A 23,818-nucleotide genomic window follows, 5' to 3' on the forward strand; every position below is an offset into this window, starting at 1 on the left:
TAATTTGCTGAACACTTTATTGATACTGAACATTTGGTTGTTATTAAGTGTTCACCATTACAGATACTAATAAAGTGAACTTTTCCGTATAGCCTTTCCTTTTTTCAAATTATTTTCCTGTACTTGACATTTAGGAATGAGATTACTGGGTTAGAATTTAATAGCATTTTGTGCTTTTCAAAGGAATTGTATCAGCTTACTGATAATAGATGCTATTTAAAATATCTCCCTTAATGTCATTCAACAGTATAGTGAGTGCTTAAGAAAATATTTATAGCTACTTAGAATTACTTTTTTTTTTTTTTTAGAGAGTAGGAGAAATGTGTTAAGATTATTAGGAGCCTGAGAAAGTAAAAATAAGTTTGGGCAATATGTAATAGTAGGGAATTGCATACATTATGTAACTAGATATGGCTGTTTCTGCCTACAGATGATCCTGTTTTGAAGCCAGTGGAAATGATTTCTCATTAGAGAGCCTGCCTAACAGGTCAATCTTGCCAGACAAGTAGGACACAAAATTATTTCAAAATTGTTTCAAAGCTATGAGAGTTTTAAAAAAAATGCACTGATGGCATTTATGATAATTACATTTTGTTTGCTTTTATGTACTTTTTTGAAATGAGTTACAATTGGTTACAATCTTGGTGTAATTGGTTATTCTACTTCTACACAAGTTAGGCCTTCTAAAAAGAAATAAAAATTGATTTATATAGAACTTGCCCCCAGGGAATGAACTACAAGGGGATGGGGAACTAGTATTTACTGAGCATTGACCTTGTGCTAAGGCACCAAGTTAGGCATTTTAAAACAACAAAGTGAGGCTGGTGGTATCTTCATTTTTCAGAAAACAGATACAGAAAGTTCATGCCCCAGATCAGCAGCAATCAATAGGTGCAAGAGCCAGGCTTTGTACCCAGGTTACTTGACTTTAAGGCATACTATCTTTCTACTGCACCCTACAAAGGGATTCAAAGTACTCTACTCATGTAAATTGTCAAATATGGTAGCACTTTGCCCGTTTCACAGATGAGGAATATTTGCAAGGAAACTGCCAGGCTGCCCCAACTTTTAGGAAATGATTGACAACTGATTTTTTTTTTTAAAGATAATGCTTTGTCACCATGAGGCTACAACTTGGAAATAATCCCTTAGTCTTGAGGATTTGGTGTTTTTGGAGTATTTTGCAGTGACCCTGTTCAATGAAATGTTTCTTATATACAGGTGGCAGTTTTCAAAGAACGGGAGCAAAAAGAGATTGAAGCCATGCATTCCCTCAGAGCAGCTAATCTAGCCAAGATGACAATGGTGGACCGCATAGAAGAAGTAAAATTTTGCATTTGCCGCAAGACAGCCAGCGGATTTATGCTGCAGTGTGAGCTCTGCAAAGACTGGTTCCATAACAGCTGTGTTCCCTTGCCTAAATCAGGTTCCCAGAAAAAAGGATCTAGCTGGCAGGCTAAAGAAGTAAAATTCCTTTGCCCACTTTGTATGCGGTCTCGAAGGCCAAGGCTAGAAACTATTCTGTCACTCCTGGTATCCCTTCAGAAGTTGCCTGTACGGTTGCCTGAAGGAGAGGCCTTACAGTGTTTGACAGAACGTGCTATGAGTTGGCAAGATAGAGCACGGCAGGCCCTAGCCACAGATGAACTGTCCTCTGCCTTGGCCAAACTGTCTGTGTTGAGCCAGCGTATGGTGGAGCAGGCAGCTCGAGAAAAAACTGAAAAAATCATCAGTGCAGAACTCCAAAAAGCAGCTGCCAATCCCGATTTACAGGCAAGTGTAGGACTTTTATTCTTTTTCTATTTCATGGGATAATAGTGGGTAAATAGTAAATCAAATCTATCTTACCAGTTGATTAGGAAAACAACAGTAAATTGCCAGCAACTATGTTATTCATAATGTCTTTCTACCTAAACCTATAGGATTTTCTTTGGATACATACCTAGGTCATTTTAATGAAATATTACCTGGAAATATTGTTCAGGTGGACCTTGGCATCATAATCACATGATTTGACCTGTACTAACTGGTGAACTCTGTTAGCCACTTTGCAAGTTCATTACATTTTGGTGGTCGTAATCACATATTACCCATGTTTGTTTAGTATTCCTTTCTGTTCATCTTGGAATTGTTTATTTAGGGACACTTACCTAGTTTCCAGCAATCTGCTTTTAACCGAGTGGTGAGCAGTGTATCTTCTTCCCCTCGACAAACAATGGATTATGACGATGAAGAAACAGATTCTGATGAAGACATTCGGGAGACATATGGCTACGACATGAAGGTAATTACATGGCCAGGATGTGTGGGTACATACCTGATCACTGGGTGTGTTTAAAAAAATTTCCGAACACTGATGTTTGAGGCCTGAGAGTGGAAGAGAAAGCTAGTCATCTATTTATCTTGAGTTTATGGTCATAGCATTTTTCAAAGCTCAAAAAAATATAGATTGATGAAATAATTTTTTTAAAGGATGGAATTTTAAAAATCTATTTATTTCTCTCACCTTATAACTCCTTAAAGCTTAGAGAGATTAGCAAAATTAGGCTTTGAAGTTCTAAAAGCTTTCGTGGCTGATTTCAGTATTTTTTATGTGTGGGGGGTGGTTGTTAACATCTGTGTAGTTAATAGCTTAAGAATCCCATTCTGGCCATGCTTTGAGTCCTTTGCTCTGGTCTCATCTGGATGGTGCTAGATAGAATGTCATATTCAGAGATGGGTTGTACTTGGGCCTGCAGTTTGAATTTGCAGTTACAGTTAGAATATATTATTTGCCCTCAATATGTTTATTTTGATGACACCACACTGGTGATGAAGAAAAAGTTTTGGCAAGTTTGTTTGTTTTGGATTTTATTGGCCTTTTATTGTTATTTTGTGTCAGGCCCAAGTGCTTTGTCTTTTACCTAATAATATTATTTGATGATCTGTTTAGAATCTATGCTTGGACCTAGGGAGTTCATATTCTTATGTATGAAAAAACTAGGGTACAATCTTTTCCATATCCCTTGACTATCTTTTCTCTGTCTTTTCAGTATGCAGATCAGGTAGGTAAGCTCATACAATCAGCATTAAAACTCTCAAGATATAAAATTAAAGCCATCCATCATAGATGTTTGTAAATTATCTGTTGAAAAGTATTTTTCTTAGGATAAAAATGCATCCAGTTGTTTTAATGAGATAATTTTTAGTTATATGAAGTCGTCAAGAAAAGTTGAGACTTGAATTACCCTGTTAAAATATGATTCTAAGCACCTTGCTCCTCTGAAGAAGGGACCGTCTTTGTTTATGAAGTTGTATAGCGTGACCAGGAGCCGCTGAAAGGGAATGTCGCCCATGCCTCATATAAGTTAGTTAGCTAGAATTGCCTATTTGCCATAATTTAGAGGTTTCCAATACTTGGGTTATCTTTCTATTACATTAATAATCAATAGTTACTCTAGAATTGCTGAACAGGATGGACTTTGCTTGGAAGCACATTGGTACTCTATGAAAACAAAACATCACAAGTATTACTTGATTTCAGAGCTAGGGATCAAACCATGGTTTGATATGGTTGTAGGGAGTAGTCCTTTTTAAAAAAGTTTATATGAGAATCTTGGCCTATAGTCTCTTCTTTGGTAGGGGTCTCGGCAGGGTAGAAAAATAAAGTTATGGCATTTATAGTGATAGCAATGTATTTGACAGCTTAGAAGGTTGTAGGAATTGTGGCAAGACTTATAGTAATTCAAAGTTATCTTGATATAGGTATCTTTGCATTAAAAAAATTATGCTCTTAAGTGTTTTCTCATATAGCAAGCACTTATGATGAAAATTTTATTCGCCAACTTATTTGCAATTGGCTTGGGGATGTTTCCCTTTTTATGATGTTTCCTGATTGCAACCATAAATTCATCCTTAAAATAGTTTGAATTCAATATCGTTGTTTGAGAAAGAACCCCCTACTGGTTGTCATTTGATCTTAGTTATAGCATTTTAAATGTTTAAAACAGATGGTTTGTGCTTTGCATTGTTTGATTACTTCATTTTACATGTAATATCCTTGATCACCTCAAGTACTCAGAGCAACAATTTAAGAAAATCACTTCAGAAAATATATATTTTAATGAAGCAAAGACTGTCACAGGTCTTTTGTGATTGTGTCTAGGATACTTTTCAAATATTTGTATGATTATTTCCTTTTAAGGTATATTGTTTACCTTTGCTGCAACTGTTCATCCATATTATAGTTTATATTTCGCAAATGCATTTATGTATAGAATTACATGTCAAAAAGGAAGGTATAAAATAGTAGTAGCTATTATCTCCCAAGAACTTTCTTTTTGTATCTCAGTAATTGCTTATTTTAGAGGAAGGCAAGTCAAGCACTTAGATTTCTCTTATTTCTTCTTCTCTACCCTTGGGTGGCTTGAGCTTTAGTGGAAATAGAGTAGATTTTATCTTAGACTTTAGTCTGAACTAATACTAGAGAAGATGAGAGAGAGAGATCTATATACAAAACACTTTTCTCATTAAGAGGCCATTCTGCCTTTCCTGCATGTTGCTATTAGTGGGACTGAACTGTAATTTTCCTCCTTAGGAAGAGTAAGCTTGCTGTTTACCAACTTTTTACTTTTAACCTATGTCTTTATATTTAAAATGTGTCTCTTGTAGCTGTAACAAGAGACAAAGAAGGACCCAGTAATCCCACTTCTGAATGTTCAAACCCAAAACACTGCTTTGAAGGGACATGTGCTTCCATTTGTTCATTGCCGCATTATTTGCAGGAGCCAACATATGGAGGCCACCTAAGTGTCCATCAGTAGGTGAATGGGTAAAGAAGAGGTGGCACATATATATACAGTGGCCATAAAAAGGAATGAAATCTTACTATCTGCAGCAGCATGGATGGACCTAGAGGATACTGTGCTGAGTGGATTAAGTCAGACAGAGAAGGACAAATGCCATATGATTTCAACTTACATGTGGAATTTAAAGAGCAAAACAAAACAAACTCATAGATACAGGGAATATTTTGATGGTTGCCAAATGGGAAGGGGGTGGACTGTTGAGTGCAGAAGGGGAAGGGGTTTAGTACCAATTGGTAGTTACAAGTTATGGGGGTTTAAAATATAGCATAAGGAAAAATAAAGTATAGCATAAGGAATATGGTCAGTAATATTGTAATAACTATGTATGTTGTCAAGTAGGTACTAGATTTATTGGGTGATCACTTCCTAAGTTGTATAAATGTTTATTCTCCATGTTGTACACCTGAAACCAATGTATATAGTATGCCAACTGTAATTGAAAAATAATATTAAAAAAATAAAAACAAAATATATCTCTTGTAGGTGGTATATAGTAAGATAGCATATGTATGTAGTAGGGTCCTTTCTTGTCTGTATTCTATAAATGCGTATATTTGTAAAATATATAATCGAGTTTTATTATTCTTTTTAGCATTTTATTATTAGTTTCAAGTATACAGTACATTGGTTAGACATTTATGTAGTTTATGATACCCCCAATTACTCTATCTTCTCTCTGGTTTTACACATAGTCATTACATTTCTGCTGACTGCATTCCCTATGCTGTGCTCCCCATCCCTGTTACCATCTATCACCTACTTAGTTGTATTTCTTTAACCCTTCATCTCTTTCTCCCAGTCCTCCAAAACCCCCTACTCTCTGGCCGGTCACCAGATTGTCCTCTATACTTGTGAGTGTTTTAGATTAGTTTTTCTTTTTTTCCTTAGATTACGCATATAAGTGAAATCATATGGTATGTATTTTTCTGTGACTTATTGTGTGTTTTTTAAAGTAATATTTCGATCTCAGTCTTTTAGTTGGATGTATTTAGTCCATTTACACTTAATGATAATTGTTGACATGGCTGGATTTAAGTTGACCATCTTGCTATTTATTTTTTATTAAGCTCTTTTGTTTTTTTTTTTTTTTCGTTGCTCTTTTCTTGCCTTTTGGGTTAATTGAAATTTTTAAAAATGTTCATTTTATTTTATTTGCTTCTTACTACATCTGTTTTCATTTATTTTCAATGATTGCTCTAGGCCTAGCAATACATCTTTTAACTTAATCAAAGTCAATATTGTACTTCTGCACATTTCATACTTTGCCTTGGGGAAGTAATTCTTTTTTTAAATTTTCTTTTTACCTGTTATTACTTTTCATCATTATTTTTTTATCACTATCCTTTCCATTTTGAAAGCTGAACAGAAAGTTTCCTGTATGAATTACTATGAAATGAGTAGAGTCAAGGTCAGAAAAGACAGTTCCAGTCAGTAAGAAGCATCTGAGAACTAAAGTAGGAAAATACAGTACTGCAATACTCTACTATCTGTTGCTTTTTAGGACAAATTCTTGAATAGGGGAGGAAGACTGTTCCTACTGCTATTCCTAAATTTTCAGTGACTGGCATTGTCTTCCAGAATCCTCTTATAAAACCTTTTAAGTATTCTGTTTAATTAAGGATGGTCTTGTGATAACAATAGATTTTCCTCTCATGCATCCTACAAAGGTAATCAGGTGTTGGATTAGTCACTAAGCCATTGTCTCTTTTCTAACACACTCTTTTATAATTTGCTTTGTGTTGCTGGGGCCGTGACTCTACACCAGAGGATGGTAAACTTTTTCTGTAAAGTAATATATGTGCACATAATGTATAGTAAATATTTTAGGCTTCGAGTTCATCTGAACGGCATGCTTTTTTTTTTAAACTCCAGGTAGCAGCAGCATTTGTTTCCAGTTTCTAATAGTTTTTTTTTCATACCCCCAAAACCAACCACATTATGTTCCAGTAGAGACAGCAGAACTAACTGGCCAGTGCTTCCTCCTCAGAGATCTGGATCTCAACTCTGCAGGGCCCCTCTTCTGAGTTTTTAGGTTCTGATGACCACATTTCTTCCCTTTGTTACCTCAAGCCCTAGGGATGACAGCTCTTTTTGTGATTATCTTGGTGTTACCTCAGTGTTTCCCTTTTGCTTTTTCAGGCCTTTAATATACATTTAACCAGTTCATTTCATTAAATTCTCCTTGTTGAAATACATGTTATTTCTGTCTTTCTGATTGCACTCTGACCAGTAAAGCTGTATATGTGAGTCTATGGAAACTAACCATAGGGGAGAATCATCTGAGACCTAATCAGAGCTGTCAGAACTGTGTAATTTGAATATTGTCAGTCAGGCTCTTCATTAAGAGCAATTGGTAAATAAGAGCAATTGGTAAGGTTCTAGGTTAAAACTTTTAGAGAGAATTAAATGATTTGTGTCCTTAATATGTCACATCTAAACCTTTCTTCCCCTCCTAAAATTTTTTTCTTTTCAAAGGGTCAGAGTTCTTTAACTTGTGGGTATAGGAGTTTTTATGACTTGCAGACTAGAGAAGGTAAATTACTTAATGGTGATTTTCTTGCAGCTTCTTTATCTTTGGATTATTTTTGAGCTTTACTCTCTCCCTTTTGGCTTGAAACTGATCATTACTGTTTTTTTCCCCTGAGACATTTTCTATCTAATTTAAATAAGATATTTAATAAGACATTTATCATATATTTAAGTTTAAGGTCATATTTTTAGTGTGTTATATTAGAAATTTTGACCTGAAAACCTGCATTTAGATTCTTGTCATAGGATAAGTTAAATGGTTCTAATTCTTAATACCCCTCTTCTTCAGGACACAGCTAGTGTGAAGTCCTCCAGTAGTCTGGAACCCAATCTTTTTTGTGATGAAGAGATTCCCATTAAGTCTGAGGAGGTGGTCACTCACATGTGGACAGCACCTTCATTCTGTGCAGAACATGCTTATTCTTCTGCTTCTAAGACTTGTTCTCAAGGTATAGTACTCTTTAAAACAATGTGGAGAAGATAAGCATGAAACCAGTGAGGAAAAAACCATTGTATTAATCAAGACTATGAATTCCTCTTAAATACAAATCTTTGCCATGAAACGCTACTGGAACCTGAAAATGCAATTTTGGTTAGGAAAAGCCAGTCCCTATTTGCATTGTGTGTCATTAGGTGATAATCTGAAAACTGACATAGAATTATTGAGTCCTAATTAGAAGAACTTCAGAGACCGTCTAGTGTCATCTCTCATTTTTATAAAGTCTCTGATAAGTAGTCATTTAGCCTCTATTTGTTCATTATCAGTTGTGGAGGAACTTGTTGCTTTTTAAAGAATATTCATTCTGGTTCTGGAAAGCTTTGTTAGAAAATTCTTATTTTCCTTGGTAGGTAATTCCTCTCTGTTCACTTTTTTTTCCACACTGAAAAGTCACACTGCTTTAGGTCACACCTCTAGGAAATGGAAGGCATTTATCTATTCATAGTAAATTTCAGAATTTTATGGGATAGCATATTACAGTTGACCCTTGAAAGAATGCAGGGCTTAGGGGTGCCTACTCATCATGAGGTCAAAAATTCACGTATAACTTAAGTCATCCCTCTGCATACACAGATTCCAAACTTGGATCAAAAATACAGCTGACCCTTAAGGATGGTTTGAATTGTATAGGTCTCCTTATACATGGATTTTAAAAATCTGCCTTTAAGTGGACCCACATAGTTATCCACATGTAAGGGGGCCCAGACCTGGGCAGTTCAGACCTGTCTTGTTCAGAGGTCAATTGAGGTGTTTGTTCATTAGAAAAATAACTGCTTATATAGGACAGCTATATATGCTTAATCTTTTGGCATCTTCTGAAAAGGAGAGAACATGGGTTAAGATATTTTTTCCTATCCCTGTCCCCTCCAGACATAAAGAATCAATAAGGATATTTAAGGATAAAGTATCAATAAGGAACCAAATTTTTATCTAAACCAGTTTTTTAGAGTGGGCATTAGAAATCTAGATCTTTTTGTTCTGTATTTGTTTCTAATTTTATTTTCCTGAACAAGCCCAATCCCATCTGATCTCGGAAGCTAAGCAAGGTTGGGCCCGGTTAGTACTTGGATGGGAGACCACTTAGGAAGACCAGGTGCTTTAGGCATAAAAAATTAAAACATAAGGGATTGTAAACTGACAAGGCCCTTGCAATTTGTGAGGTCAACCAAGGGTTGCCTTGCCTAAAAAATAAAAATAATTTAATTTTCACTTTCATACTGATGCATTGACTCTAGATATCTAAGTAAGTATTGGAGGAGGAGGAACCATTCCCCTAAATTTTTACTTTGAAAACATTACATTTTTCCCCATAGTTTTCATTTTTTTGTTTTGTCATATATGTTTTTGGAAAGGTTCTAGTACTCCAAGGAAACAACCTCGGAAGAGCCCTTTGGTGCCCCGAAGTTTGGAACCTCCAGTGTTGGAGTTGTCACCTGGAGCGAAAGCTCAGCTGGAAGAACTTATGATGGTTGGAGATCTCTTAGAAGTATCTCTGGATGAGACTCAACACATATGGCGGATTTTGCAGGCCACACACCCACCCTCTGAAGACAAATTTCTACATATCATGGAGGTATGGATTTAAAGTTTACTTAAACATTTGTTGTAAAACTATTTAGAATGCCCAAGTTCCCAGATGTTGGCAAGGGGGGATGGCTGAGTGAGTATATTCTGGCTATCTTACTTTCCCTTTAAGTCAAAGTAGTTTTGCTTTATGGTTTTCTTTATTGAGTTTTTATGTGATATTTAATTTGGAGGAAAAAAGGCCATTTCTGCTAAATAAAAAGGGGAATAATGAAAACCACCAGTTTTGAACAACTTCCTTAGCTCACATTCCCACGTTGGAAAGACCCAAAAGTTAGGCAGGGGAAAATACAGTGGTTGAGAAAGAAGCTTCCCAAGGAAATGGTTAAATAGAAGTGGAGAAGGAGAGTCCACATTCTTATATTACACTTGTGTAGCAGTTTATAATTTTTGCAACGTTTTTCTATCTCTGATCTCATTTGATCCTCACCATAATCCTCAAGGGGAGAGGGAAAAGAATAGACGAGACAAGTATTTAGCTCTTTTGCATATGAAGAAATTAAGTTTCGGAGAGGTAGAAACTTGCCTAAGGTCACACATCTAGTAAAAGCAGAAATACAGAATATTGAGAGCTTAAATATCTTGTTCAAGATATGATAGACTTAGACATTTATAATGCAGTGTTTTTTTGGATTCTGCAGATTCTTAGGTTCCTGTCAAAGATCCTCTAGTCTCAGATCTGTGGAAAAATGAATTCTCAGGTGTTACTTTCTAAATTATTATCATGCTTATGTTTTTCAGTATTTCTTTTTATCTCCCCCTTGTTTTTTCTGTTACTAGATATACATTTACTATTAAACTTTTTAATGTTTATTATATTGGCACAAAATAGCAATAATATTAAGTGAAAAGAAAAATGATAAATTTTTTTGCATTGTTTCATCAGCTATTTTCTAGCCCTTGCCAAAGTCACTACACACCCTCTAATGAGAATGAATACAAGTTTTTATGTTTTGGTAACATTTTTAATAACTTCATAACCACCAATAATTTATTAATTGAGTTAATAAAGAACTTCAGTAGTGGTAAATGAAGTCCAAAAAAGTTGTTACATAATTTAGTGTACATTTAGCTTTCTGTGTATGCTTTCATCTCAATTAGAAGTGCTTACAGACTATGTTAACATGCTAACAATGAACTTTTTCCTCTTTTCCCTGTGCAAGCTAAAAATAAGTGAGCTATTTCATTTAGAGCTTGCACTTATTTTCTACTGTTGATTTATATTCATTGAATATTATATTTGCTTCTTAAAATGTCTTTTAGGTATCTTTAGAATATTTATTGTGGTATAGTGTACACAATACAAAATTTACCATTTTAACTCTTTTTAAGTATGCAGTTCAGTTTTGTTAATTACATTCACAGTGTTATGCATTGATCACAGCTATCCATTTCCAGAACTTTTTAAACATCCTAAACATAAACTCTGTACCCATTGAACAATAAATCCCATTTCCTCCATCCCCCAGTTCCTAGTAACCTCTTCTATACTTATTCTCTGTTTATGTATTTGTCTGTATCTATATTCAAGATATCTCATATAAGAGAACAAAACTTTTAAAAAAATATCTTGCTTTAAAATTGTTTCTAATTATATTTTTGAAGGATGACAGCATGGAAGAGAAACCATTAAAAATAAAAGGAAAGGACTCTTCAGAGAAGAAACGGAAACGGAAGCTAGAAAAAGTAGAACAACTTTTTGGAGAAGGAAAACAAAAGTCCAAGGAGTTGAAGAAAATGGATAAACCTAAAAAGAAGAAATTAAAATTAAGCACAGAAAAATCAAAGGAGCTCAACAAACTGGCCAAGAAACTAGCAAAAGAAGAAGAAAGAAAGAAAAAGAAGGAAAAGGCTGCTGCAGCCAAAGTTGAACTTGTCAGAGAGAATACTGAGAAGAAAAGAGAGAAAAAAGTGCTGGACATCCCCTCAAAATATGACTGGTCAGGGGCAGAGGACTCTGATGATGAGAATGCCGTGTGTGCTGCACAAAACTGCCAAAGGCCCTGCAAGGACAAGGTGAGTTCTAACTAGGTGTAGTTAAGTGTGAGAGGATAAAAAGCAACAGTCGTGGAGACATGTGTTTGATAAATGATAGTCTGTTTTTGACCTCAGGGTTTGTGGGGTTCCAACATAATGTGTCTTCAGCAGTTTCTATAAACTGTTTCAAATTATGAGGCTGTTGGGTTAGTGTTCTTAGTAGAGGAGATGTGTTTTAAAAATCATACTTAGTGAACATAATAAGGCAAGAGCAGAGAGAAGCTATGTGATAACACTGGGCAGCAGTGCATTGTATATGCAGTTAGCATAACTGGTTTCAAAATAGTGTGTGCCTTCCCTGTAGGGTGACTCAGAACTAAATACCTTGTTAGTTAGCCACAGTGGCCCGAAAAAATTCCTGGGCCAGTATTCTAAGAGCTCTGGCAAATTGGATTAATATTTGTTCTAACAACCTAAAACTAAGGGGTTACATCTTTCCTTTTGGTCTGTGTCTTATCCATATTCAGGCCTTATGTCCACTCTCCTAAGTGGAATATGATTTTTTCAAATCTCTTATAAAAAATAAGGAAGACCTTTAAAGGTATTATATTAAATTTTTTAGCCCTAAATTTTAAGTATAGTAAATATATATAATGGCCATTCTGTAGGTAATATTGACATTCTGAGAAAGAGGGATGGACTTTATGAAAAATGTCAGTTTATTAAATGACTAGAGATATCTATTATGGTTCCCATCAAGATTGTTAGTAAATGCATAGATTTAATTTTATTATGCTTATTATACCACTTGGTATTTAGAAGTTTAATAGCTCCTCAGTTTGAATATGTAAACAAAATAAATATAATCGTATCATTATTCCTTTAATTCCCTCTTCAGTCAAATACTCGTTAGAGCTTGAAGAGGTCACCTTGTGAGGGCTCTTCATTTTACACATGGTCAAACCAGGACTCAGTGAAGATAAATGATGTGACTAAAGTCACAGCTAATTAGTGGCAAAACCAAAGTAGAACTCTGGTTATGTGGCTCACAGACTAGGTTCTCTCCATGAATATCCCTACCCCACCAGTAATTAAGATGTAAGCACAAAAACACGTTCTAAAGCTTAATAACACATTTAAATTATACTTATTAAAGATTTTTCATTCACTTTTGGAAAAATGAATATGTAGTAAAATATATATCCCATAGTCTAACCTTTCGAGGACAATAGCTGTAATATTTTTGTTTTCTTCCATTCTTTTTTCTATAGTTATTTTATATTATCTTATTCGTTCACTTTTGTTTCTTTATTAATTTCTTAAGCATTTATGTATATTATAAACATTTAAAAGCATTTTAGTAGATACACTATATATATATGTGTATTAAATTTGTATCTTTCATTTTGTATTATCATCTAAATTTGTTTATTAAGGAGGCCGATGAAAGATTAACTATTTATGGGTACTGAAGTATTAGCAGCTCAGTGTTGGCAGAGCTGTCTCTTTTCTTTAATTTCATGGCTGTTTCAGGACTGTCAGCAAAATATGTTTCTTTTTCAAGGTTTCTTATTATCCTTCTTACATTGTTTATATAAACCATCATGAATCTTTACCTTTTCTTTTTTTCTTCCTTTCACTTAAGAATCTCTTCTTTCTCTATTAGCATTTTAAATATGGTTTAGTTCATTTATTATCCCTATTATCTTTCTGTAGCATATAAACACTATAAGCATTTCTCTCATCTTCTGTAAAATTGTTTACGTATGCCTTGCTTACTCTCAGTGTTATGAGAATAGGTGAGATAATCTATATGAAAGCACTTGTTAACCAAAAATGTAAGCGTTAAGATGTAATTGTTATTTTTAGATGAGCCCTGAGATTTGGTCCTAACATTATAGGTTATTTTTTAAAAAATTTAGAAAGTTATCTACATTTCGATGGAGCAAAAGATTTAACTGAGTATTCAGAGAAAATGTCTATTTTATTAAACTATTAAGACACATGCAGAGGTGAGCAATGTGTGCCTTAACCTGTCATTAGCTTATATAAAAGAAAGTAAGTGTTGTATTTTTATAATGTGTTTAATTTGAAACAAGTTATTTCAGAAAAGTTAAACATTTCTTTAACTCATTTCCTGCTTAGAAAGAAAAAGTGCATGCTAGCGTTAATTTTACATAAACACATTCTTTGAAGCTGAAGCAAATCTGACTGGTTTTCAGTGTGAAAATATAAAAACTGCTCTTGGAGTTATTTCTAAACAACTTGTCTCTAATCTTAATGTAACAGAAATATATAGATGAACAGTATTTAATAATTTTTTCATTTGGTAAATTTCAAAGAATGGAACAGCACAAAGCTGTTCTAGGATTTGACATTTTCATTGATCAAGAATTATTGTATTTTGTAAATGGAAATACCACTACTAAAAATAGAATGCTATAAATAGAATGATGTCATTTGTTTCCAAAGACAATCGCTATACTAGAGCGATGCAAAAATAATAAGCAAGATATTTTGTGGCAAACTGAGCATAAGGTTAGGACTGTAATCTGCGAATTATCTCCAGGTGAACGCTATAGCCTCAGGTGCCACCAGCGAGTATTCTCAGTCAGTATTCTCGAGTATTCTCAGTATTCTCGGAGCAAACGGGAAATGGGTTAAAAGCTTTGTAGAGAATTTTACATTTACAGCCATGCCACCCTGAATGTGCCTGATCTCGTCTGGTCTCGGAAGCTAAGTAGCGTAGGGCCTGGTTAGTACTTGGATGGGAGACCACCTAGGAAGACCAGGTTCTGTAGGCAAAAAAAAAAAAAATTTTACACCTCCTCAATTTGAGATATGTCTCCCTAAGCAAACCAGATCAGTGCATGGCATACATCTTCGGAACAAAATGATAACAAGAAAAGAATGTTTTTTAGGGAAATCTGTGTTCTTTAAAATATCATACCACAAAAAAATAATTTCTAGGGTTCGTTCATATTTAGGTAAAGGTACTTTTACCATTTTTCTAACCAATAATTACTATTGCTTTTTCCCCAAAATGTGTAGATTGAGAAAACTTTGAAGGATTACCTAGCCTCAATTTCAAGGTGTTTTAAAAAGAGAAAGGAAAAATATTATCAGAATAATGTAAAATATTTTTTAAAAAATGATCTCTCCTATCATTGTCAAATTAACTCCAAGGTGAAATTAATTTTAAAAATAATAATGAACTATTTTTTAAAAATTAGTTTTAAGGTTCAGAATCTTTTTCTCCTTGAACTATTCCCCTTTCATTCATTCTTATTGATACTAAAAGTAAAACAGTTTAACTTGAAGGACCATATTCTTTCTTTTTTTTTTTTCTACACTAGACAGAACTTTATTGATGCAGGGCTTTCTGGAGAGGCGTGTGTGGTCCCCAGGGAAGGGCCTGTTTCAGCGCTCTGATGCGGGCAGCCTGTATGTCAGGGTCTCCCTTGGGCAGGCCTGGCATAGGTTAGGATGGATCTTCCCAGCTCTGCCTCTGCCCATGTAGCTGGTCTGGTCAGGGGGAGGGTGTCAGGGAGGTAATGCTAATCCCCTTCTTTCATGATGGACATACACCTCCTTTTGGCTCTGAGTGGAGGGAAAGGGTAGTGCTGGTGGTCAAGGCACTGGCTGACCTCCCCTCATCCCCACACCCACTATTCACAATACAGATTCTAATCAAAGGTAGGGGAGTTTGGGGAGTTCCCTGGGGGCAGGTGAAAAAGGCACTAGGGCAAAAGTTGTTCCTCCTCCAGCTCATGCTGTGAACTGGGAGAAGGGCTGGGGAGGAGCCCTGGGGGTGGCCAAGGAGCATATTCTTTCAAGCAAATATTTAAGTAACTTTTTTGGTATATTGACATTTAATCATCTTATTTATGAAAATAGGCTTTTCCCTTTACCCTTTTTACCCTTTTCTTGTGGGCTTTTCCTTACGCATTACTACTTCCATAAGGAGTCTGACACCATAAATGGAGATTAAGTTGATAAACTTCTGTCTCTCACTATTCGTCAGCCACTCTGATTTAAAAAGATTTTCATGAGGTGCTGTCTCAGCCAAACTATTTGCATTATCATTGGCTTTGTCAGTTCATATCTCCTTTTAGCACAGATAATCAAAGGTTGGATTGATTAAATGAGTGCAGCACACAGGTACACACACAAACTGTGGTGATGTTGAGATACGGTAACCAACTATTCTAACTTGCCTGTAATTTTCCTAGTTTTAGCACTGCAATTCTGTGTCTTGGGAAACCTGTCAATCTTTGGCAGACTGGGAATGTTGGTCACTTAATACTAAGAGCACCAAAAAAATATCCACAAGGATTCTGAACATATGTTATGTTGTACTTCATTAAGCAAATTGTTTTAATTTTTCAGATCTGACTTTTCCAAGGAACCTTGGTACAAAAGAGATTGAATGCCAAAATAACAAAAGCTCATTTGGGTAACTAAACTAAGAATATCAATAAATCACCAGGCTTGCTTTCTTCCCAGTTCAGTAATATTCTCTAAGAAATGAACGAAGTATATTATGCCAAATATTTTTTCATAAGTGTAAATGGGAAACCATACAGCAAAACAAAGAATGTCAAACTTAACATTATTTTCTCTATTTAATATGTTTTTCTCTTTTAAACACACATTTCCCCAAATCCACACCCAGTAATCTATTTGTACTATAATGTTAAGTCTCTTACCAGTTAATATTTGAACAGCTCATAACTATAAATTTTTAAAATTATTTTTGTGATGATAAGTACATCTCACAGAAATAATGAAAGGGGAAATGACTATTAGAACTTAATATAAAGTTAGCCAATTCAGTGTTCTTTACTTTTCAGGCTGCTATGGAGTCTGTTGCCCATGTGTCAAAATCTTCTGAGGATTCAGTTGATATTCCAAACTTTAGTTTGCTTTATGCTCTAGTCCTCTTCAAACAACTAGACTTTGATTATTAATAGGTGAACATGATAAGAAGGTATTAGTAAGAGAAGTGCTATTTTTCCTCTGCTAGATTATCAGGGTAAATTGTTATATAATCTGTAGACTGAGATAGAATCTTGTGTACCAATGAATATCTCAAGAAAAGTTATATACTCTTTTGGAATGGTTGGAGAGCTAGGCCTAGGAATGGACCTCTAGCCAAAATCACAAAAGGGAAAATGTTATCTTTCTTATTTGAGACTGGTAGATTTAATTTGGGGAAACTGGAAGCCAGTAAGTATAGTGCAGAACTGGGTTTTAAAGAATATGAGACCACTTTTCTTGGCAGCAAATACTGATTAATTGGTAATTTTCTTATCCTATGGATTAGCATGAATGGAGGCTGAACGGGATTAAGAGGATTAGAAGTAGGAGTAGAGTTATCTTGGTTTAGGAATGGTATTGTAAACAGGATAATATCTCAAATCTGGGCAACCCAAAGAAACACAATTTATCTTCCGAATTCCCTTTACCAGCTCCAAATAGCCAAAACACTTATCCTGAGTTTACCTACTATGAAATTAGCACTTTATAAATCTTCACTTGCTTGTGGTACTTTCATTTTGTTGCACAGAAGTAATTATGTCCTTTTTCTTTCTCTAGTATAGTTTGCCACAATAGGAACATTTAATCAATTATTTTCTTTATGCAGACTTCTGAAGTTAAATATTATATAAACAATTACAGGAAAAAAAATTCATTTTAGGAAGAAATTGTTAAGTTGCTCTGAATACACAGAAAGCAACATCACAAGGTGCCAGTGATGTTTAAATTTAGAATATATAAGAAAAACCAAAAAAATTTAAGAATTAAACAAAGAAAATTTAGATTATATAAGAATTCTTTGGGGGCTGATTAAAAATGTAGGCTTGTGGTTTGTACCCCCAAGATATTCTGAGTCTGGAGGTTTGGGATGGGTCTCTCCTACAGTTTTAGCAGTTATATCAAAGTGCAAAATGTTTTGTGTGAAGAAGGATAATAAGTAGAGCCATGAAACTGATAAAAAAAAGTGCCTCCAATATCCCAGGCAGTAACTAGGTGTTTTGCCATACATTATTTCATTTGATCCCCTAAATAATTAAACAAGATGTTATCTCCATTTTACAGATAAGGAAATTGAGCCTTAATGAGTTTAAGTGACTTGCCTCAAATAATACACATCAGAACTCAGAACTTCTGACTGAATTCAGTAATCTTTATAGTATACAACATACTTTCTTAAGCTCTAGAACTCTAGAATAGGAACAATGAAAGCAGAAAGATTATTTTGACAAATGATTTCTCCTACCCTTTATAATAACCTTAAAATTACTAACATGATAATTTTTTTATAGTACATGGGAACTAATTTTGAAAACTACTCACTTTCCCTGAAATTCATTTATCTAGCCAAAACCTCCTTCATCTGTTCTTTCTCATAAGCTTTACTGAGGTACTTACTTTATCCCTTCATACTCTTTACTTTGCTCTAATATCTGGCAAAGCTTATTGTTTTAAGTGGCTTCCTATGTTGCCAGTAAAATGATTAACTTTTGTATTGGAGAGAGGGAGAGTAGCCTTTTTAAAGGTTCTCATCTGCCATGACATCAGCTTTAATAACTACCACAATGAACCGCCAAATATAAAAGCCAAAAATCACCTTATTTTTTAACTCCAGGCACAAGGCTTAAAGTCTCCAAATGACAGTCTGTTTCTAGCCTCCTATAATCACAGTATTCTCTGAAGGGTCAGAGTTTGCCTGGCATCTGCCACTGGCCTATCAGTTATCCATACTTTAATTTTAAACCTCATAGTGATCTGTTGACCTGTGTCTTTGACTGTTTTAATTGGTTAATTTGTAAGATTTGACCTCTGATATTTGCTAACTTTTTATAGGGAGTTGTATTTGTAACGGAAGAAGAGAAGAATAAAAAATATTAGTTTTAAAAGTGGCCTATGTGACTGCTTTTCTAAAAAGGTATTTAATGCTCTTAGTACTTTGGCTTATCTCTTTGAAATAAAGCTAATACACAGGATTGCCTTCACATTGTTGTACTCTTTCTTTCTTGATTGATAATTGCATTGTCTTAGAGCCTAGAAATTGTTAATATTAGCTGAAACTACTTGGCTGCTATATTTTAGTTCTTTTTTGTCAAGTTTTTCTCAAACATGTTTCTGCCTCACAAGGAGCCCCAGGTATTTATGAGGTAATGGAGTAGCTAAGAGGCCTAATTTTGTGGACATATTGTGGTAAAATATAGTTTTGGGGTGTTAACTTTCCAGTTTGTTTCTTTAAAAAAGAACCCCATAAGAAGTCATTGTCTATCTCTGGCCATCTCGATTGTTTGCTATAGTTTAAGCCAAGAAAGCTCTTTGGTTTGCTTTTATTTTAGGCTTAATGATTATGTAATTTAAACATTTCCCAATCTTGTCTCCTACAGGTAGACTGGGTGCAGTGTGATGGTGGCTGTGATGAGTGGTTTCATCAAGTTTGTGTGGGTGTATCTCCAGAAATGGCTGAAAATGAAGATTACATCTGTATAAACTGTGCAAAGAAGCAGGGGCCAGATAGCCCAGGTCAAGCACCAGCTCCTTCCTTCATAATGAGCTACAAACTACCAATGGAGGATCTTAAGGAAACCAGTTAGCAGATGCTGGATTAGTTTGAGATATGGGGGAAAATGGACCACATTGAGACCTTAGTTATCAAATTGAGTGGTTTTGATCCTCTCACAATGTTGCTTCCAAAGACGAATGGGCCTTCAGAAAAAGTCCTCTTTGTGTGGACTGTGTGACCTACATTCTCTATCAGCACATCTGTGCAGAGGGTGTCTTCTTTGGTACAGAAGCCAATATTTCAATTCATGTTTCCTCTGAGTATGGTTTGCTACATTAAGGCCAGACATTTGATTGAGTTCCAGGGTGGCTGGTTGGCATTAATACTTTGGTGTGCGAGCAAGGCACTATAGGATGTGGCTTATGGCCAGTTGATATTAGCTAGAGGTTTACAGGCTAGGGGCAGCACCATGTGGAGGTGCTGATTACTTGTATATCGTTAGGATAGTTACAGAGGAGTCAGAGTACCACTTTCCCCCCACTATTAGTTGGCATTTAATGCCCTACAGATACAACTAGTAGAGGGAGAGGGCCGAAGTTAACTCCTGTAGGAAGTCATGGGATAGCGCAGTCTATAGATCTCAGCTACTTGTGCTTATTTGTACCAAGAAGAAAATCCCAAATGAGAGGCAGATCACCTTATCTTCCTGAGGAGGAGGACGTTGTCTGTCTAGTTCAGAAATCTGACTAAATAGATTCTGGGAAGAAGAGCTTTTCTTATTTCAAGGCAGGGAGCCTTTTTTGGCTTAGAGAAGTCTTGCTGTCTTGGGTCTGCATTTTAGAGAAGAGCAGGTACATGGATCCAGACTTCTGCAAAAGACAAGAAGACAAGTCAACATTTTACTGAGCCACAAAGATGCATGCTTTCTGGGGAAACCTTCATTCACAAGATCAGATACCACCAGGCTTCAGGCATGGCCATGAGCAAGACCAGCAAATAACAGCTTTTTGCCTTGCAGCCCTGACGCCATGTCTGCTGTTTCCAATATTGGCGGTTTCTGATTGTGGCCCACAGCAGATGTGATTGAATAACACCATGGCTTCATCAGAGGATGTGGGGTCGTAGGACTTTGGGTGATGAAATTGTTTTAGTAAATGCATTTTTAAAAAAAGAAAAAAGGACTTGTTTTTACTTTTTTCTAAATGTCTCTGACTACTGACTGTTCTATAAATAGATTATTTTTCCTTTTTTAATATACATATATGAATATACAAATATATATATTTACTGTTACCAGCAGCATATGACAGAGTTTCAGCATCAGAAATCCATTTGGGGGCTTGCTTACTCTTTTTTGCTTTTTAATAAAGAAATCCCATTCCTTCCTTGTAGTACAAGGAATTAGCACTTCTCCATCCTAGCCTGACCAGATCTTCCATTTTGTTTTGTTTAAATAAATAATTATATTTTCTTTGTGTGTTGGGACTTGTCCCTGTCTGTTGGGAAATTCGTTCTTACTATGTCTGTGATGGCTGGTTTTTTTGTTTGTTTTTGTATGCAAATGTTTGAAACTATGGTGCTGTGTCCTCTTCCTTCCTGTTGTGTTCTCTATTCTTGGGAAGATGTTAGGTAACCTGTATGGAAACTCTTTTTAGAGGGGGACTAATTTTTTTTAAGGAAATAAGAAAAAACCTTAAACTAAAAATAATGTATTGTCTTCACTATCTTGTGTTCCTTTAATTTTGTTTAAAAACCTGTGGTTTGACTTTATCAGTTTTTTAAAGGAGGGGAGCAGAGTGGACCTAAAGAATAGTTTGTTTCCTCTTCCCATTTTGCCCTAGTTTGTTTTAAAGAAATGTCTTCTAGTAACTAGAAGTGAAATGTACTGTCCAGTTACAGTTCGAGTGGGTATGAGATTTAACTCAAAAGGCCTCTTACTTAAAAAAAAAAAGTTTTCTATAAAATCCAGTTCTGTAAGTGCTTTCTCTATGGTTTCTACTACTTTTTGTCACTCTTCCCTTAATATTATATAAAATTTTGAGTGTTTTGACTTGTTTAGAGGTTCGTAAGTCTTGCTTGTGCGTGTGTCTTGAGAATCTCATGTCAGGTGTGTGTATGATTTAAAATTTCAATGGATATTGCAAGCTAACTTAATTTCATAAATTTTCATTTTGCCAAACTAAAGATATTATTACTTAAGAATTTCACTTGATTGATGTTATGGAAGAAAGCACAGTAATTTTTGCCTTTTGGTGTCTCTGTAAAAATCTTCAAATACATGTGGGTTAAAAATTGAATGCAGTTTTAAGTGATGGCTGTCTGGAATACATTAAAAAATATTCTATTTTTCCTTTCTAGTCACCCAGTAGCTACTCAACAATCGGTGTAGGGGCATGAGAATGCTGAGAAAGATGGCTAAGGTGCTTTGCTTGTAGAGTATGGTAAATGGATATAAGTGGTTGTATAGAGAATACTTTATGTTCTTAATACGGCCTTTGCCTTCTAGAGACCTGAGAGAAAAATGCAGGGCAGTCTCCAACCATATATAATAGTTTCCTGTTTTTCTTCTGACATTTTGAAACTTATATATGTAATTTAATTGATACTGTGATATTTCTGTATTTATTGGACAGTCACAGAGAAAAGATTTGGTCTGACTCTTGACTGTAGATTTAGACGAAGGCTGAGAAGAACAGGTGTGAGAAATTAGAAAAGAAAAATTAACATACAAATCTATAATTTTGGAATTAATGGACTAAGATTCATCTATTTAAAGAAATGCTGATGCTCTAATATAAAACATTGTTTTCAGTTAGAGGAAATTACTATTTACAGCTTCTCTGTTCTTCAGTATCGTAACATTTTATGTTAAAAGCTGATTTTAAATGTTTTTTTACCCTTCCTCTCCTCGAAGTTGCAATTCTTCACCTTGGTCTTTTAACTTATATGTTGTTTCAAAAATATTTTGTACCACTTTCATTATGAACTATTTTGGCAAAGTTTATAGAAAGAAAAATGAAAAAAAAAATGGTAGGTCTTTGAGTCTCAAAGAGTAGGTCACTGGAACTATGCAAACCCTCAAGTTTACAAGTACAACTAAAGCACTGATAGTAGCTTCCTTGGGAGAGGAACGGGCATTTTCCTCTCAAAGATGTTAATTTCACTTTCTCAGTTACTTCAGCAAAGCCATGTTGAGACGTAGATGTTAGACTCCCTTGCTAAGTTGCTGCAAATCAGCTTTGCACTGCATGATTCAAATTTGTGCCTCAATAAAATTATAGATTACTGTAAAACATACTTTGAATAATTGAAAAGGCAAACATTAAATCTATGATTGCACGCAGTGTACTTTAATTAAAACACTTGCAAAGGCTAACAGACTTGTAAGATTAGAACAATTTTACTACCTTTGCTCACTTCTGTTCTTCCATGCTTTTGTCTTTAGCAAGTATCCAAGAAATTGTTTTTCTTAATTTTTAGATTCTAGGTGAAATTCGGTGCACGTAAAAGAAACTCCCTGCTTGTCAATATTTTAATTCTATAGTCATTTGTGTGAACATCAGCCAGTACTTAAAATAGGAGGATAAAAGGAAAAATTGAGAAAGCTCTTCTTTTAAAGTGTGGGATTATCCATTTTTTAAAGGAGAAAGTGACAGTTTGGAATGAGATTTGAAAATCATAAACTGTGGAGAAATTAAGCTGTTAAAGTCCCAGGATAACCAGGTTCAATAAAGATTTGCATATGAACAGGTGTGTAGAAAGTTGCTTTTGCAGTAGGTCCTTAAGTATAAATAAGTTTAAAAAGTAGGCAATTGATTTGCCACCTCCCCCCGCCCACCACCATTTGAATTGAAGCATATCGTAACTTCTGTGGGTATCAGCTGGTATTTACAGCATGAAAAGGAAAGAATGGATGTTAACTTATTTTGGAATTGTAGTCTTTTCTCGCCTTGGATCATATCCAGTCACCACTATGCAATGAATGATATGTACTGGGAAAGGTTAGGATGGGTTTTTAAAGATGTATCCTGCTTATTCTTAATTTTGCAATTTTCCAGGATGTCTAAACAGGAATGTCTTATAAATCTCAAGACCCTCTTTTGATTATTCCCTTACATATTTATTTACCTGTTAGTGAGACACTATAATATGGATTCTAATTTACCAGGGGTTTTGATGGTGCCTTATGAAAAGTATAACCTGATTTCTTGTTATTTGAGCATGTTTTGCATTCTTTTTGTTTTCTGAAAGAATATTAGATACGGTTATTTGCATTACTTCTAAAAAATAAAAAACATTTTTGTGTGTGCTCAGGTTTCCCCCTACTCCATCATTTACATTGGTGGCAACTCCAAGTGGTAACCAAGTAAAGATAGATTTTGGTAATAATAATCCTGAGGAAAACTTGCAAGTATATGAGAGCCACTTCTAACCTGTACCAAAGCAGTTTCCGATAGTGCATTTGCTCTCTATAAAATAAAGAAACTGGTCTTAAATAATTTGATCAGTAGTGTGATTGCTGAGAATAGTGTTATCGAAAGTGAAGTGGAAAAAGTGATTCCTGAAGGTTTCACCTATTTTCAGCAAGAATCCAGTGATGACCAACAGACCTTTCTCTACCTTTGATTCTTGAGAAATTTATTCCTTTGCAGCAAACCAATAATAGAGAAAATGAAGAAATAAAGTTGACCCTTGTACAACACTGGTTTAACTGCACAGGCCCACTCAGATTTTTTTCAATAAGTAAGTGTATTTTCCTTAAGATTTTCTTAATATTTTATTTTCTCTAGCTTTATTGTAAGAATATGATATATAATACATATAACAAAATATGTGTTAATCAACTTTGTA

The 23,818-nt window shown here is 34.9% G+C and overlaps 1 protein-coding gene and 1 pseudogene across 1 annotated transcript in view; both read left to right on the top strand.

Annotated features, from left to right (window-relative positions):
• KDM5A (lysine demethylase 5A) overlaps positions 1–23,276 on the top strand; it is a 78,397-nt gene extending 55,121 nt beyond the window's left edge. The window contains exons 23-28 of the mRNA XM_011367837.2: positions 1,222–1,773; positions 2,141–2,284; positions 7,666–7,825; positions 9,228–9,448; positions 11,065–11,475; positions 18,852–23,276. Of these exons, the coding sequence (XP_011366139.1) occupies positions 1,222–1,773; positions 2,141–2,284; positions 7,666–7,825; positions 9,228–9,448; positions 11,065–11,475; positions 18,852–19,058 (1,695 nt within the window). The 3' untranslated portion in view covers positions 19,059–23,276. The remainder of the gene's footprint in view (positions 1–1,221; positions 1,774–2,140; positions 2,285–7,665; positions 7,826–9,227; positions 9,449–11,064; positions 11,476–18,851) is intronic.
• On the top strand, positions 14,122–14,240 carry LOC111744573 (annotated as a pseudogene).
• Positions 23,277–23,818: the final 542 nt, after the last annotated feature.

Source organism: Pteropus vampyrus, unplaced genomic scaffold (genome assembly GCF_000151845.1).
Source record: "Pteropus vampyrus isolate Shadow unplaced genomic scaffold, Pvam_2.0 Scaffold137, whole genome shotgun sequence".
NCBI lineage: Eukaryota > Metazoa > Chordata > Mammalia > Chiroptera > Pteropodidae > Pteropus > Pteropus vampyrus.